At 37.9% G+C, this 16,362-nt stretch overlaps 1 protein-coding gene and 1 long non-coding RNA gene across 2 annotated transcripts; one reads left to right on the top strand and one right to left on the bottom strand.

Moving 5' to 3' along the window:
• Nucleotides 1–809: 809 nt before the first annotated feature.
• Nucleotides 810–2,107, bottom strand: LOC110015171 (uncharacterized). The gene is made up of 3 exons (XR_002290302.3): nt 1,993–2,107; nt 1,031–1,119; nt 810–941 (listed from the first exon to the last, which is right to left on the bottom strand). It is a non-coding gene; the product is annotated as an uncharacterized LOC110015171 (long non-coding RNA).
• On the top strand, nt 935–16,333 carry LOC144994444 (rho guanine nucleotide exchange factor 38-like). Its single transcript, XM_078952293.1, has 14 exons — nt 935–1,152; nt 6,694–6,878; nt 7,241–7,358; nt 7,433–7,580; nt 7,669–7,686; nt 7,774–7,973; nt 8,057–8,190; nt 8,329–8,433; nt 9,894–10,013; nt 10,647–11,003; nt 11,088–11,222; nt 11,781–11,982; nt 12,851–13,134; nt 13,606–16,333. The coding sequence occupies exons 1-14, from the start codon at nt 948–950 to the stop codon at nt 13,786–13,788; spliced, it is 2,394 nt and encodes a 797-aa protein (XP_078808419.1). The 5' UTR covers nt 935–947; the 3' UTR covers nt 13,789–16,333.
• The last annotated feature ends 29 nt before the right edge of the window (nt 16,334–16,362 follow it).

The following is a 16,362-nucleotide window of genomic DNA, read 5'->3' as shown; positions in this document are numbered from 1 at the left end:
TAAACAGTCTGCTTGCTACTGTACTGTATTCTGATTGCACCACACCATTAAGGTCCACAAAGCCCAGCCCTTCTATGAGCAAGAACAAAAAAAAAACACAACAACCCTGCTGTGTGGCTTTTTGAAGGGCTGCTTGGTAGCTCTATACTCTGAGGGGGACTGCAGGTTTCGCCATTGTGTTCCAAGAGCAGTCCTGTGTTTCATTGGGGAAACATAAAAATGAAATCTTTGTGCTATAAAAACACAGACCAGGTGTTGCCGTGTAACGTTGCAACATTGTCAGGGAGTGCTATGGAGAAATCTTTGGGCATTACTTTAGGCATTAATGACTAACGTGGTAGGCAGATGATAACCCTATAGTTTTTCCCAGAGGATTTTGTCAGGCTTGGGTGACAGCTTCACATCACAAGACTGGGGGAGGTGCATTTACAAGTAGCACTAAAAAAGGTTGATAAGAAAAACCTGTAGAGCAGGAAAAAGCAACTTCTGCACTTGATCAGATGGGATTTATTTGTTTGCTTGAGATCTAATCTAAATGTAGTGTTATTTCACTGAAACTTTTATGTAACATTTCCAAGAAACAAGTAACCCCCTTCCCCAAAAGGAAAAAAAAACCTTTGTACTGTGTACACAATGGATAAAGCAGTTTTGTAAGTTAATAATTTTCACAACTGCTTTTGAAATGTCTAGCTTGTTTGTAGGATGTCAAATGAAAGTTTCTGTTCGTCTAAGATGTAATGAGCTCATATAAAGAAACATAGCTGAGCAGTCAAGGGGGTGTGGCTTCACAACCTTCATGACAGGTAGACCGGGGAGGAGCTGCGTCACCTGTGCAGGGCTGGCAGTCAGGGCACAGTGAACAGTACACCTGAAGCACTTCCCGGCCTCTCTCCCTCTTCCCTTCTTTTTTGCTTCTCTGGACTGAGGGCACAGTGGACAGCCTGAACATGGATTCCAAGGAGGTCAACGGGCGTGAAAAGGACAAGGAAAAAGTGAATAAAAGGAAGAATCGACTTGTGCTGTGGCGTACCTTGGAGAGGAGGAAAACGGACACTATTGTAACTGAAGACACGGCCAAAGGTGACATCAACCTGGGGACGCTGGTGAGGAGAAGTCAGTCTGACAAGACAGAGTACAGCGCCAAAATTAAAGGTACATCAGCTGATCACATTCCCAAGGCTCAAAACTATGGTAACAGTTAAAACACACATAAGATACCTCATTAATTCATTTGAACATATTGCAGAGTAATTTGTAACATTCAAACTTGTAGAACACAAACTGTTTTCTTGAAAGATGGGCAGTGAGTGTGACAACTATGGCTGGAGGGGGAAAAAACTGAGCACATACACAGTCAGTGAGTGAGTACCGCTCTGTACTGGGCACCTGTTGCGTTACTATGTGCTGAGCAAGATATTCCCTCAGGGACCAAGCCACATATGCAAACTGTGCCCCAAACTTAGGCACAGAGGAGTGGCTTTTGAATTGTTCCGGACCAGCAGGTAAACAAGACCTAGACAGCAGAGATTTCTGCTCAGGGACTCGAAGAATCATTAGAAAAAAAAAAGAAAAAAATATTTTAATTCATTAGAAGGTAATTGTTTTTCTATCTTATTTTGTTTGGCAAAGCTTTAGGCCTGCAAAGTTGTTGTGTTCAACTACAAGAAGTGGAAAATGGGTTTACAAAAACATAAATAAATCACAAGACAAAAACAAATAAAGGAAAACCTGCTGACAAAGACAATTCTTCCGTGCAAATATTCATCTTCAAAAAGCAAAACTGGCTCCACCTGTCCTCGAGTGCACTCATTTACTGGGAATGCTGCACTTCAGGCAGAATTACATCAGTGGGCCACTGTCTACATATGACAGCACAAAGTATGCAGACTTTCCTGTGTTGCCTGTGCTTTAGTTTACTTTGCTGTGAACAATGCACATGCCATACCACAATGAACACTAACGCATTGTTTTAAGTAATTAGGTATAACCTACTTCTTCTTTCCTGCAGTGGAAATGTGAGATAGCTTTTTCCTCCATTTTCACCCACACAAAGGCACAAACAAACACGCACACAAAAAGATATGTGTGCCTCACTACATTTCTTTCCTTTTCTTTGCTCCAACCAGCATCAAAGCTGGCAAAGTTGTCAAAAAAACACAGAGGTGTTTTCAGTAAATCTGTCCGCCCCCTTCTGACTGGAGCCTTTCCTCAGACCGAGCAGTGGTGCATATTTACAGTGGTATTACCAATGCAAATATTGACAGAACGATTACTTCACTGAAAGAGGAAACATGTGAGCTGCTGCCCGACAGCCTCTTGTCATCAGCTTGTCAGACAGGTTCATCAAGTCATAGAGCCATGGAAACATGACATCAGAATGTCTAATTATTTACAGCCACTCCATGTAGTAGCTTTGACAATAATTTACTCGCCATTCAACCACCTACTTACTACCCTATATGTGGCAAGTTAGAAACACATTTTCTAAGGAGATGAAATCTACTTAATGTAAATTCAGTAAAAAAGTTTTGGTTCTTAATGCAGTATGTTCATTCCTTCTGAATATTTGCCTTTTTTTGTTTCCTGTTTCCTCACTTTACTGTGTGGCTGGTTAACGTGCTTTTCCTTGATAGTGTCACATGATACAGCTTGCTTTGTATTTTTTTTTTGCCGCAGTGTGTCGGATCCCTTTCACTGAGCCATACGGTGAAAAGAAGCAGCCTATTCACTTTCAAATGAACTCATACACTAACCATACCTCACCGAACAAACCAAAGGATAACCACAGTTTTAGCCATGCTGCACCCTCCAACATTCAATGTTTATTTTTTAAAACAATCCGTGTGTCAATGGTTCTAACACTTTAGTTGTGAAGAATTAGCTTAATAATTCAACACATCAATGTGTGAAAATGTCAAATGAGTTCACACAGCCTAAAGTTGCCTCGTATGCAAACTCCCTCTATGGGGGCTTTTCTCACGGGTGGAGGTTTTCAGTCATCATTGGGCTGCTTTACACATGACACCTCATGATGCAGTTAAAGAATTTGATATGGTTTTTTGAAAAGAATTCCACCTTTCACTCAGTACCCTATTAGATTTTGTGACATGACTTATTGCAAATAATCACTTTTCTCCTCAAGTCAATTTTGTTGTTATTAGAGACACAATACAAAAAAAGGATACAGGTTGCTTCAGACAAGAGGTTTGAATACTTTCATCAAGAATGTATTTACGTTTAGAAGCAGAAAATACGGGTTATTGAAATATTAAAGCCATCTCAACATTCAGATTTATTATTTCTATTACTCAGTATTAATGGGCTTATTTTAACAGTTTTATAGAAAGTAGACCCAATTTGATCTACTCAACACAAACAAGAAAGCAATATCAAGTCGCAAAGCATTTTCAAGAAGATACTTTCTTGGTAAACAGAGATCACACAAAGATCTGAAAACAAACAACTTTCAGGAAAACAAAATTATAATTCTGGTTTATAGGAACACGCTTGTCTATGACACAGACAGCAAGAAGCACCTATAAATGGTCTTTTGAGCAAAGAATAGTGTCAATAGACAAAACTGCATTTGTTCAATGTCAATGTTTACTTAGACAGCCACAATGGAACACCTCAATGCTTATTTATACATAAATAGATTATATCAATTGGTATAAACAGGCAGGTGTATCTTAAATGATTTTAAGCTTTCTTTTGGGACCATTAGGAATAAAAACTTGTTTTTATTAATATTATCCTTCTGATTACCGAGGGGAAAAAAAGTATCCACCAAAAACTTCAATTCCCAGAGCCCCACCCCTTCACATTTGGTATCATTAAAAAGCCCTAAATGTCCTCTATGACAACAGTAGTTAATTCAGTGGTATGCAGAAGATGGTAAACATTCAGGTTTGGAAATTTGTATTACTAGTAGTTGAAAAGATATATGCTTGCAAAAAGAAAATTGAAAGTATCCTCTATGACCTGTGGGTACATTTGTTATTCTTGAAGCTCATAGCCAGTGACAGTACTGCTGAGGGAAGAATCTGTTCTCCTAAATACTAGCAAATAGAGTAGGCAAAGAACATGATGTACCTAAAGGAGTTTAAGGTTAAAACAGGTTAGTTTTTACGACACAACCATAATCCTAAAATCCAAAATCCACAGTGGACCTAAGAAGTGCAAACTGATAGTTTTTGAATGGTCTTAGCAGTTCCTTTACTTAAAGCTCTTTGAAAATCTGTGTGCAGGCCTAAAATAAGCACAGAACAGAAAAGAGGGCATAAATCTCACTGAACCAAGGAACACTTTTCAAGCAGAAGGTTTGAAATCTACATAAATCAATGAATCGATGTTTTTGACTTCTTACTATAGAATGAATATAACTACATTATTTACTAAAATCAGATTCCTGATCCAAAAAAGTGTACCTTTTATGTAAACGTCAGTCTTAGTTTTTCCGGATGAGCCTAAACATTCTGTTTTTTTTTTCTCAGCTTTTCTAATAGGGATTGCCAGTTAGTACAAAAAAAATGTGTAGCCACATCAACATATTACTGATTAATTAAACATAAGCATAACCGTCAACCTGTTTATCCTAGTTAGGACAAACTAACAAATTGGGGTGTGTGATCAAGTCCATAAAATATTTTTAATATTTCTAAATTTCATTATTAATTTCATTAATTTCATTCAGTAGTTCACAACACAAACTTTGCTGCTTTTTAACCATTGTAAACGTGACAAAATCAAGAACAGAGTAATTTACAAGAAACTGCTTTTTTAGGGAACAACAAAATATTTTTTTCAAACATATTTTCATTTCATTTACACCGTCGCTGACACCCACTTCCTTCTAAAAAAAACATCATTTAGTTTTGTTACGTTGATGATCCAATCTAAATGCAAAGGTATGGCCACATCATATTAACATCAGCAGGATGCTAACAAAGAAAAATTTTTAAAAATGAGATAATTCCATATTTGTCACTTTAAATAAAAGCAAGAGCAATAAGCACAGTACATACTGTAGGTGGTTATGTGTTTGCATGTACACATTTGACTGTTTGTGGATTCAAACATATTTGTATGGATCAGTGCTGGACTGTGTCCCTGCTTTTGTGGAAATCTTGCAATGCCCCACCTCACCACAATCATGCGCACACCAACACACACATATCCCAACAAATCAAAACATTACGCTTCTCTAATGCTGAAGCTACATTTTCACCTTAGACACTGACTATAAAGCTTTCAGAATAACGTCAAGCATCCTCACTACCATGAACAAGACGTTGTGAACAATCTATGGTGATTGGGCGTGAAAAGGTGGTCCTCACAAGGACATGAAGACAAGCACACTGCAGCAGGTTGGTGTGTGTGTGTGTTCTGAGCAGATGAAATGCCAGAGCGCACAGCAGAATTACATCAGCTGCATTATTAGTTTCGTAACCAGACACGAGCGTCGCAGACCTCGCTCTCTGCCCTTCATCGCTCTTTCCCTCCAGAGGAGGAAGCAGTATTTGGCATCGATTAGGCAGCGAGGAAGCATTTGTCTTCCCTGAACAGGCGCTCTTGCCTTCCATGCAAAGCACACAGCAGCCTCAGACTGATTAGGCAGCAGAGCAATAAAAAAAATAGAAGACATAAACCTGCCTAGCATGTTTGGAGAGACATGTTGGTATTTGCTTAAAAGTAATTAGATGGCTGTGAAATAAAATTAAAAAAAATAGAAACAAAAATAGAAATATAACTTTTTTTTAAAAGCAGCTTGTAATAAAATTACGTGTTTTTAAAGCTTACAGTCCACAAAACCTAGGTAATAATCTTACTTTTATACGCACACTGCAAACTACTACTACTTGGAAAGAGTTAAAACCATGTTTTTAGACATTTTATCAGGTTTTAAGTTGTTTTAATATATTTTTGCTCTACACTTTTCCAAGCTTTTCTCAACTTCAGCAAAGTCAAGAATTTTTTGTCTCATATAGAGCTAAAATATAGGTATACGAAACCTATTATTAAAATGAGTCAAAATCCTTTTGTTTTACACACAACAATAGAAAAACCTGATTTAAGACAAAAAACTTCAGTTCCTTTATTCAAGAAATGTTCATCTAAATGCATTTTATCAAACAGAATAACTTTATAAGATGGAGAAGTAATTTATCAAGATAGACTAACTTGTACTGTATTTTTGTTTTGTTCGCATTTTGCTTTAAAATGAGTCATTTCCACTTATTACACAATTTCTTTTGTCACTAAACTACAATTAGGTAGATGAAAAATTTAACTAATACAAACTAATTATTTGAAAAAAGCAAAAAAAAACAACAACACATTTTTGGGCTGTATAACATTCAATTTGAAGTAATTCTAACAGATAATTTTGTTAGCTTATGTTTTTTTGAAAGCTTGTGTGGAACTCCTAGTTTTTAGATTTTGATGTATTATTATAATGAAATAACATTTCTAGTTAAGTAAAATGACTTGCTGCATCCAGATCATTTTACAACTTTACAGAAATTTTCTTCTTAGAATCAATGTTTTTTTTTTCTATTATTTGATCACCTTTTTTTCCTGTGCAAAAAGCTTCTTATCTCTAAAACTCAAATGATTGCTGCATGTGATTCTGACTAATACATGCTTGTTTACATGCCAAAAAGTTTGAAACAGAACAACATCTTTTCCCCCTAGAAAAACTGATGCCTCATGAGATGTCCACGCCCCTTTCTCCAATTCTGGACCCAGAAGAAGTCCGTTTGAGGAAGATGAACCGCAGGGCAAACGTTATCAAGGAACTTGTGCAAACTGAAAAAGACTACCTCACTGACTTGGAATTGTGTATTAAAGAGGTGGTCCAACCACTGAGAAAAATGCAGGTAAACGACTGTCAAAATCTAATTGGGTTTTAAAAAACAGCAGAAGCAAAATAATAATCCTGATATTGTAATTTTCATTATTGAATTCCAGATGTCAAGTCTAGCATTAAATTTAACCTATTCTATGATGTCAGTGTGTTTTACTTTGAATAACAATTCTTTCAGATAAACCCAACAACATATGACTAGGTCATTATATAAATGTGACCTTATGCAAACATTTTGCCAAATGATTTACTTTGTAAAATTTAAGACCTGTGTAAAAATCATGAAAATAAAATAAAATGTAATTATTTTAATTTAGAGGTAAAGTGGGTCAAACTATGTTATACACAACTTGTCTTTTTTTTTTTAAAAAAAAGGTTTTAGATGTAGACCGATTGTTCACCAACATGGAGACCGTGTGTGAGGTTTCTGCAGAACTCCTGCAGAGACTGCATGATGCCATGGCGGACCCTGATCCCGAGGCTGTTGTCATTGGTACGGCTATTTTAACTCCTCTTTTTTTTTATTCTTGTGCTGTCATAATGAACTGTTCTGCTTTTTTTTTTAAGGTGAAGTATTCATTCAAGCAAAGGCAGCTTTAGAAGATGTGTATAAGATATACTGTTACCACCATGATGATGCTAACATGTCTCTGAAAGCCTATGAGAAGGACGAACAAATAAAACAACATTTCATTGCATGTGTATTAGCACTTAAGTAAGTCAATTCCTTCTTTTTAGTCATAATGATCGACCAAACAGCTGTATTTATTCATTTATTTATTTGTATGTATGTTTAATTTCAGGAAAATATATGATCGAGAGTAAGTATATTTTTGATAAGTTTCCACATTAACATTTGCTTCATCCCATTAATGACTGCTGACTAAAAAAGGGGCTTTGCTGCACAGAGGAAAAGCCAACTTGTTGGACATGGGCTCCCTGCTCATCAAACCAGTGCAGAGGATCATGAAGTATCCGCTGCTGCTGGGAGAGCTGTGGCAGGCGACACCTGAAGACCACCCTGACCATCAGCCCCTGCAGGAGGCGTTCACCACTGCCAAGATCATAAACATCAACATAAATGAGTTTAGGAGGCGCAAAGACATAGGTGCAACACCATTCATGAAAGTTATCACTTGTGTTCAACACATTTCAGCGTGGTTTTGATGCCATATTCTTTCTGATCACCAGTTATGAAGTACAAAAGGTTAGAAGATGAAGGGACTCTGAGGGGGAAACTGACCAAGCTTAACATCCATTCAATTCGGAAAAAAGGAGACAGATTTGCTGGTTATCTTAAGATTCTCACAGGAGTTGAACCACAGGTAAATGTGAAACTTAGTAACTACATTTCTCTTGTTCAATGCAAAGTTTTTAACCTGCATAAAAATATGTTGATATTGTTGGAGGACTAAAAAAATTGTATTTACGTATTTATTGATCAATTACTGTGATTTGTGTAGGTGAGAGATGAAGTATTTGACAGAGAGGAAAAGCTTTTTAGGAGTCTGGGGAAAGCTGTGAGGCAGCTGGTCAAGAATGTTCACTGTTACATGCAGCACACACAGGTGAGTGACCAATGGTAGATGTTGAGATGTTGCCAAACACTAAACAAAATAAGCTCATGTCTGGTTGCACTTGAATTATACGGTCAAGACATAAACTCCTCCTGATGAATCAAAAGGCAATTAAGAAAGTTTCTCAGTGGTCTTCCTAAGTAGGATTTTGCAGTTTAACCTAAAATAAAATAAAAAATGGTTGTTTTCTAGAATATCCCTACTGTTGAGCGGCAGTAATTTAAAAATTTGCCTTTAAGTTATGGGCCCCCCTTCCATTCCACATTACAGAGCAGGGAGCTTGTGGCGCATCCAGCACATTTTCTACGTCACAAAAACTTTTCTCCATACCGTTGTATGTCCTCCATCATCAGAAAAATGCCTAGAACATGTTAAAAACACAAAAAACACAACTTTCATCCGAGTGGGTCTTTCAAGTACCGTATTTTCCGGACTATAAGTCGCACCGGAGTATAAGTCGCACTTTAACTTTCACAACCTTATATGACACAATCATAGCAGACTGTTTATCTAATAATTTCACAGTAATTTTTTCTCAAACTTATTTATTTATTCTTTTCATGAAGCATCATTGGCCAACTAATACTCTGTTTTCATCCTGTATTTGTAGAAACAGTTTTCACTTTTATTGCATTTCTGAATTTATGAAATCATTGGAAAATAGAATATTATGTTGTTAGCCTTCAAGATCTTACTGTAAAAAAAAGTTTGCTGATTCTCTGAGTCACTTAACATCCTCTTAACACTTAACATACCTCATACATCAAATTGACCCAGGAACATCATCTCTGTTCCTCACAAATTAACATAACAGGAGGGTTAACAATGTATTTATTTCAATTTATTTCTAATATAAGTCGCTGCGGAGTATAAGTCGCACCCCTTGCCAAACTATGAAAAAAAGTGCGACTTATAGTCCGGAAAATACAGACGTATCAGAAATGTGTCTACCTGCAGAATGTGAAATTAAAAACCAAATCAATCAGTTTTCCACTCAAAACAGTAACCATGATATCCTATTATTTTATGTTATACAGTTATACAGTCTTCGTTGGAACTGGCAAAATTACCCCACAGGAATTCAGAAGTTATGATTGAGAAATTAGCATTAAATGTTATTTTAATCATCCTCTATAATCAGTCCTTGATGTTGTATAACCGTTTTTGTTCCTTTCGGGGTCGCGGGCTGCCAGAGCCTAACCCAGCCACTCCAGAGCAGTCTGTCGCAGGGCCACAATCACACGCATTCACCAATGAAGCATGTTTTTGGTGAGAGGAAGCCGTAAAAAAAACCCCACGCAAACTCCACTGATGGAACATGGAAACTCCACAGTTTCAGGTCCTCTTGCTGGGACTTGAACCAGGGCCTTTTTGCTGCCAGGCTATAGTGCCAACCACTGCTCCACCGTATAGCATCATCATAATCATCATTCTAAATTCCTTCTCTGCAGGAAATGGTGTCTGTAGCTGTTCAGAATGTGAAGGACATGGAGACTGTTATCAAAGATCCAAACAAAATTGACACAAATGGTTCATTACACAATAACTGGAATGATCCTTACAAACAGTTTGTAAGTACTCTTTTCTTTGGTGAACTCCAGTCCTTTTTTTTCATGGCAAGTCATATTTAACATTTCAGCTTTTACTTGTCTTTTGTTTTCTCTGCATATCAGTTTTTCTGTTCGTGTCTGTCCTCGCCACTTCCTTGCATGGGCTCTAATTCAACACTGAGGCTTTTGTCCTGTGGCCTGCCGTTTCTCCACAGGATGAATCTACTTTTGTATCTGTAATCCTAACCCTTTTTCCCCCTGGTGGCCTTTGTGACTTTCCACTTCCCAATAGCATCTTAACAAAACCTGTGTTAGAGATGTCATGTTTTTTTTAAAGATGTTTAGATGTAGATGCTTGTTTACTCAGAAAAGAAAAGAAAAAGTCTTGCACAAAAGGGGGCTTAAAAAAAAAGGCTCTTGTATGCAGAAGGATTTTAATTGCCTTTTTGACTTTGGTGTAACGATATTTGGTGGTTGCTGGAAACTAGTTTATGCAGGAATAGTGCCTTTCAGCCACATGCCAATAGGGCATTACGACATTGTTTATTTATGTATAATTTTAGAAATTTTTATTCATAATTATCAAGAAATGCTTACAAAAATATTCATAACTTCACTAAACTGCTGACTGGTCTTTTGCCTCTTTTGCTGTAGAAAGACAGAATGGAGAAGGTGGTCTTGGTGCCCCTGTCTGCCCTCCAGGGCATGTTCACAGCTCCTCAGAAGCTCATCCAGAAGCGCTACGATAAACTGCTAGATTACTGCTGTCGCCTTGAGCGCTCGTCTTCATCGTCAGCCACTACATCTTCAATGTCAGCTGGGTCTGAGGACCCAGCTGATCCTGCCAGGAGGGACTACGAAGCTCTCAATAATCTGCTTGTAGAGGAATTACAGCGCTTCAACCTGGCTGCTCACACCATCCTAACCAATAGTGTGGTGTGTCTAGTCGCACTCCTCAAGGAGCTGATGGGAAATGCACAGGTTGATGCTCCGTCGCTCCAACAGCTACCCGTAAGGATCCCAAACATGAACCGAAAAAAAGTAGTTATTTTGATTTTATGATCAAACTGAGTGATGCAATATTTATCTTTTCAGCCTCCGCTATCCAACATTATTGACGTTCAGAACAGCATCATGGACAAGCTGAACAATCTGACCTTTGTAAAGGACAATGCACAGAGGTTAATGGAGCGAAAAGTCAGCTTTGAGAGACGAGAAAGGAGACCATCTGTAAGAAAGTTAACTGTGCAGCTCCAGATTTCACTATCACTTTAAAATGTGCTCTTTTACTACTCAGTTGACTATAAAAATAACAAGTTAGCACATTAGCTTTGGGAAATTCCCTATAGTCAAAGTGATCTAATGATTTTTTTCTAGATAATTCTTCTTTTTTTTTTTAGCGACTCACTGGAACAAGATTAAATCAACCACATATTTTGTGAAAACTGCTTCAGTCTTAATTATTAATTTAATTTAAACATCTAAACTTAATCACAGACAGATGAGGCGCTTGTAAAACGGCCTGAAAAACAACTTCTGTGAAAAAAATGCTTTAAACAACTGGAAAAAAACTCTGTAAAAACAACAAATTATGTCCATGTTTGAGACAATTGAAGTCATTCATCGCCGTAAAAAGTTTTTTTTCTTTTAACGAGTATAGATCTAGCTTTAGTAGATTTGCAGATTTGTTTAATATCCTACAAAAAACACTGTCATGCAGTGATTATTAATGAAGCACCTGTCAAGTACAATGCATGCATTACACCTCTGTGCTGCTCTGTCCTCCAGGTGCCAGAGGTGGAGCATCAGACAGAGGAACAGCGTGCTCTGCTGCTGGCAGAATACCCAGTGAGCCGTCTCTACCAGCTAAAAAGGAAATGCAATGGCTGCCAGGAGCAGGACCTCAGCCTGCTGGAGGGGGAGCTGGTGGCTCTGCTGGAGGATACAGACCCACTGGGAAGCAGCAGCCGCTGGCTGGTACACACAGGAGGTAAGTGTGTGGCAGCTTACGCATTTGTTTATTTCTATAAAGGAAATTATTCTTGTATGTAGGCCAAACTAAAGGCTCCAACAATACAAGGTGAGCCATGCGATCAGACTGGATGTGCAGGTGTGTCTACTCTGTGACTAAGACTGCATATTTTAGGTGATTAAAGTGCTATTCACGCACCAAACTTTACTTTCTGACAAGTCAGCACACCAGAAGCACTGCCAAGAGCCGGCGTCTCATGCGTTGCTGCGGCGGCCTCTTGAGATGGTTGCCTCACAACAGGACTAACTTTATAGCCTGTCTCCATCTCACCTTTACGCCTCACAGAGGCAGCAGGGATCACAGTGTACTCTCAGCAAACCCTTGCACGGAAAGAAGAAAGCTCCCCCTACCTTTGTTATTCAAATGTATGAAGGGTTTTAAGTCCTGCTTTGCTTTGTTTGCTGCAGTTACTGTTTATTATTTTCAGTTTTTGCAAACTATAAAGAAAAGTGTTTTTCTTTGCAAAAGCGGTGCTCTTCTTTTTTCCTCTAAGACGAGAATTTCCAGGAACTTACTCTGTTGATACCAAAACTATGAATATGCCAAGCCTCAGATTTACAAATGAGTCAGAAACAAAGAGTGATGCTTGGAGAAAGCTAAGCACAAAAGCCTTTGTGACAGAAAATCTGTCAGTGACATTATTGCACGTGTTCTCTTAATATTGGAAAAAAAAGAAATATTATGTCAGACTGGTTGCAAACCAACAAAAGAAACATTACAGAATGACACTCCACACAAACAATTACCTTTCACTTATTTTTGGGGCTTTAAAGAACAATTTTTGACAAAAAAGACGGAATTGACGGTATTTTTGTCCACTCGTTAGGTGCACAAGGCTACGTTTACTCTACATTCCTGAAACAATACAACCCTCAGAGGGACTCACAGCGAGCGGGCCAGAAAGCTCAAGAGCAGCCACAGCAGCAGCCGCCCGCCGTGGCAGATGATGACTTTGACGACCTTAGTCTGTTCGTGTCAGGCAGTGGCAGCAGCAGCCTGCACAGCTTCAAACTCAACACCACCGACAGCAGTTCCATCCTGTCTGGTCTGCCGGGGGAGCTGGAGGCTGCAGACGACCTGCAGGATCCACCGGAGGCAGAGGCTCAGCAGGTGTGTATGCTGCATTGACTCATTAGATTTAAGGATTCTTTAGTTACCAGGTGCACACTTGTAGCAGGTAATATTAACGGTTTGAAGCAGAATTACTAAATCAAACACTGAGAAAAAAAAACAATTTATAAAAGTAAAATGACTTTAGAATGTAAGATAAAATATTTCTTTATAAAATTACATTAAATTGAATCTTCAAGCTAACCCTAACTCTCTATTTAAATGACATATTGAAAAAAGGCTGTAGCAATACAGCATTTTGCTGGTAAAATGCAAAAAGTAAAAAAAAAAGAAAGAAAAAAAAAGACAGCAGCTAGGAACAAGATGTTGTTCAGTCACCCCTGCTGAGAATTGATAAAACAGTGCCACCCTCTGGATTGACAGGATTGTGCAGTGTGTAATCTGTTTTCAGTACTGTCAACACAAATGACGTATTTGCTGTCATTACACCTAAAGTGTGTATTTCCACAGTTTTATGCCGTGTATGCGTTCCAAGCTCGCTGCGCCCAGGAGCTGACCTTGCAGGAGTACCAGCATGTCCGCATCATCCAGTTTTGTGACCTGGGGGGCAATAAGGAGTGGTGGTTAGCAGAGGCCAATGGACAAAGAGGATATGTTCCAGCTAACTATCTTGGTAAAATGTCTTATGCATAATTCAAGGTCTTTTTTTTTTACTCCTTCATACTTAAAGGTAAAAACCGAAGGGGAAAAAAAGGGGTTACAGGCTTTATAAAATACTTTCCTATATTTGCAATTTTCAGCAAATCTTTACTCTTTTTCTTTCCTTTTGAAACAGAAAATCCTAAATACATTTTCCCATTTCTAAAAATTTCTATTTTCTGAAACACATTTTGTGCAAAAACAATATAAAAAAGGATGAAAAGGGAGAAGCTTGCAAAACCATGATTCCAACAAAGGTTCAAAAAAAAGGAAGAAAAGTACTTCTTTACCCCTTGTGCTATCTTAGATGACCCCACCCTTACATTGACATGTTATCCCTACCATGACAAAGGTGGATAGAGGTGGAAAAATTAAATGTAATCCATGGAGACCAGTGAAGATCACAAATCATTGAAGAAAAAAGGTTTAGCGCTCTGTCTAGTGGGTCTAGATGACCCAACTCCCAATGTTAAAGTGCCTAGGATAGCACAAGGGTTACATCAACCCGAACAAATATCACTAACTTTGTGGTTGACCAAAAATAACTGCTGGAACAAGCAAGGTTTTTTTGTAGGAAAAATGCTGCTTCAGGGCATTTTTCGTAGTTTTGTAACTTCTCCATTTCAAAGCGCAAGTCGTCTTTTGATGTGCCAGCTGGCAATACACCGATTGCTTATTCTCTCCCTCTGATTAATTTTCCTTGAAAACTTCAGTCTGTGATGAAACCACAAAACAGCAGCTCATCTGTTGACGGGCTTCAGCCCAGACAAATGGCAGACATCTCCTCATATGTGACTGTGTATTTTAGGGTACTTCTGTCTTGTTTTTTAGACACATGATGATTATTGGAAGTGTTCTGAGCCAACACAGGGATATAAAAAAAAAATGCATGTCTGAAGGGGATGAAGATCGTTTCAATCTGTCCTTTTGATCTTCTCTCTTGTGAAGACATCACTGAATCTTTGCAAATTCTTACAATTTCACATTAAAATATGAAAGTGACGGTCCAGACAGCTTTCAGTGAGGATGAACCCTTGAAGTAGGATTTCTGACTAAAGTCTGTTTTTTCTCTCTTAGTGTTTATGAATAAAAATATGAACATCTACTAAAAAAAACAGCAAATATAATAACATATATGTTTCTGGGATGCATATTTAAAGCTGTGTTTTTGAGTTGTCCAATTACAATGAGTTCTTCCATTATTGGATGATGGGCGTCCCTGATGGGATGGCCATGTTTCATGATGGTAGTGTCATGTGATAAATCACGCTGAGAATGAGTGTTGCTAAGGATGTGGGACTTTAGCAACCGGGAACCTTTAAGTTCAGGGGTGTCAAAACTTTTTGCAAAGAGGGCTAGATGTGATGAGGAGAATGTTTGTGAGACCCTGCAGCCTGCATCAGCCAGCAATGGCTGTGAATCTCATTTTCAAAGCCCATGCAATGTTCTTTACCAGTTAGCATCTTCTGTCTCGTAAACCTTCTTGATATTGAACTCCTTGAAAAACAGCCAGTCTCTTGGCATGTTAGGCCGACACAGATGTTATATTTCACAGAAAAATTTCCACTTGAAAGGAGTGGGCCTCATTGTCAGCTTACGTTTCTAAAAAAAAATTTATTTACAGTTCACATCTTAGAAATGAGCCAGAAAGTGTCACACTATAGTGTTTGCCACAGGTTTACAATGGTTTATAACGTAATCACATTCAAGAAATCGTCTGCACAGTTTTTCAGAAAGGGCTGGGAGCCCCATATTTTTGATTTTATGACAGGAGCCCGCGGGGCGGTGGAATTTTAACACAGGTCGCATTTGGCCGGACAAGTGCCGGACTTTGGACATGCCTGCCCTAGAGCGTGCGGAAGGCTACAGAAGCCAAACTGGCCTGTTATCATGAAAAGAAAAAAATGTCTCGAAAAAAATCGAATGCAGCTCGGAACTAAAATAAATAAGTGCTAAACTCTATACTAAAAAGAAGAAAGCTTAATGTTATTTACTTTTATAATAAAAAAGTTGGGAAATATTTTAAATAAAAGAGTTCCTCATGCAAAAGTATTTTGACAAAATACTGAGTCTTAACAGTTTGGAAAGTGAAATGTTATTTTCTTTTAGCACTGTTTCTTTTTTTAACTCTTTGCTGATGTCAAACAGCACTTTTTGAAAGCAGATGCAATCAGTTATGTTTTTGTATTGAAATGGTTGATCACAGTCTTTGTCTTTGTGAGAATGAACCACAAGAGCTCGCCTACGCCTTTGAGCAATAACGTGTTAAAAAAAAGCGAGCGGTTCCATTAAAAAGCAAACAGCACTTTTGCTGAGCACTTTTTGTTCTTCAGTGTTGTTTAGAGTAAAAATGAAGTGATTTAAATATGAAGTAAATACAATATATGTGAGAAGATTTATAGAAGAAGATATATGAAGTATATTTGTCAACGATCTATGAAGGTTTAAGAAACTATTTTGTGTGCATTTAAAGTGAAGAATTTTATCATTGGTGTTGAAAAGGTGACATTGTAAATAAAAAATGATGTTTATGAATAAATTGTTGTGGTACTTTTGTTCATTTTATAT

This window comes from Oryzias latipes, chromosome 1 (assembly GCF_053564925.1).
Source record: "Oryzias latipes strain Hd-rR chromosome 1, Olatipes_Hd-rR_3.1".
Classification (NCBI taxonomy): Eukaryota; Metazoa; Chordata; class Actinopteri; order Beloniformes; family Adrianichthyidae; genus Oryzias; species Oryzias latipes.
This window is presented reverse-complemented; position numbering and strand designations above follow the sequence as displayed.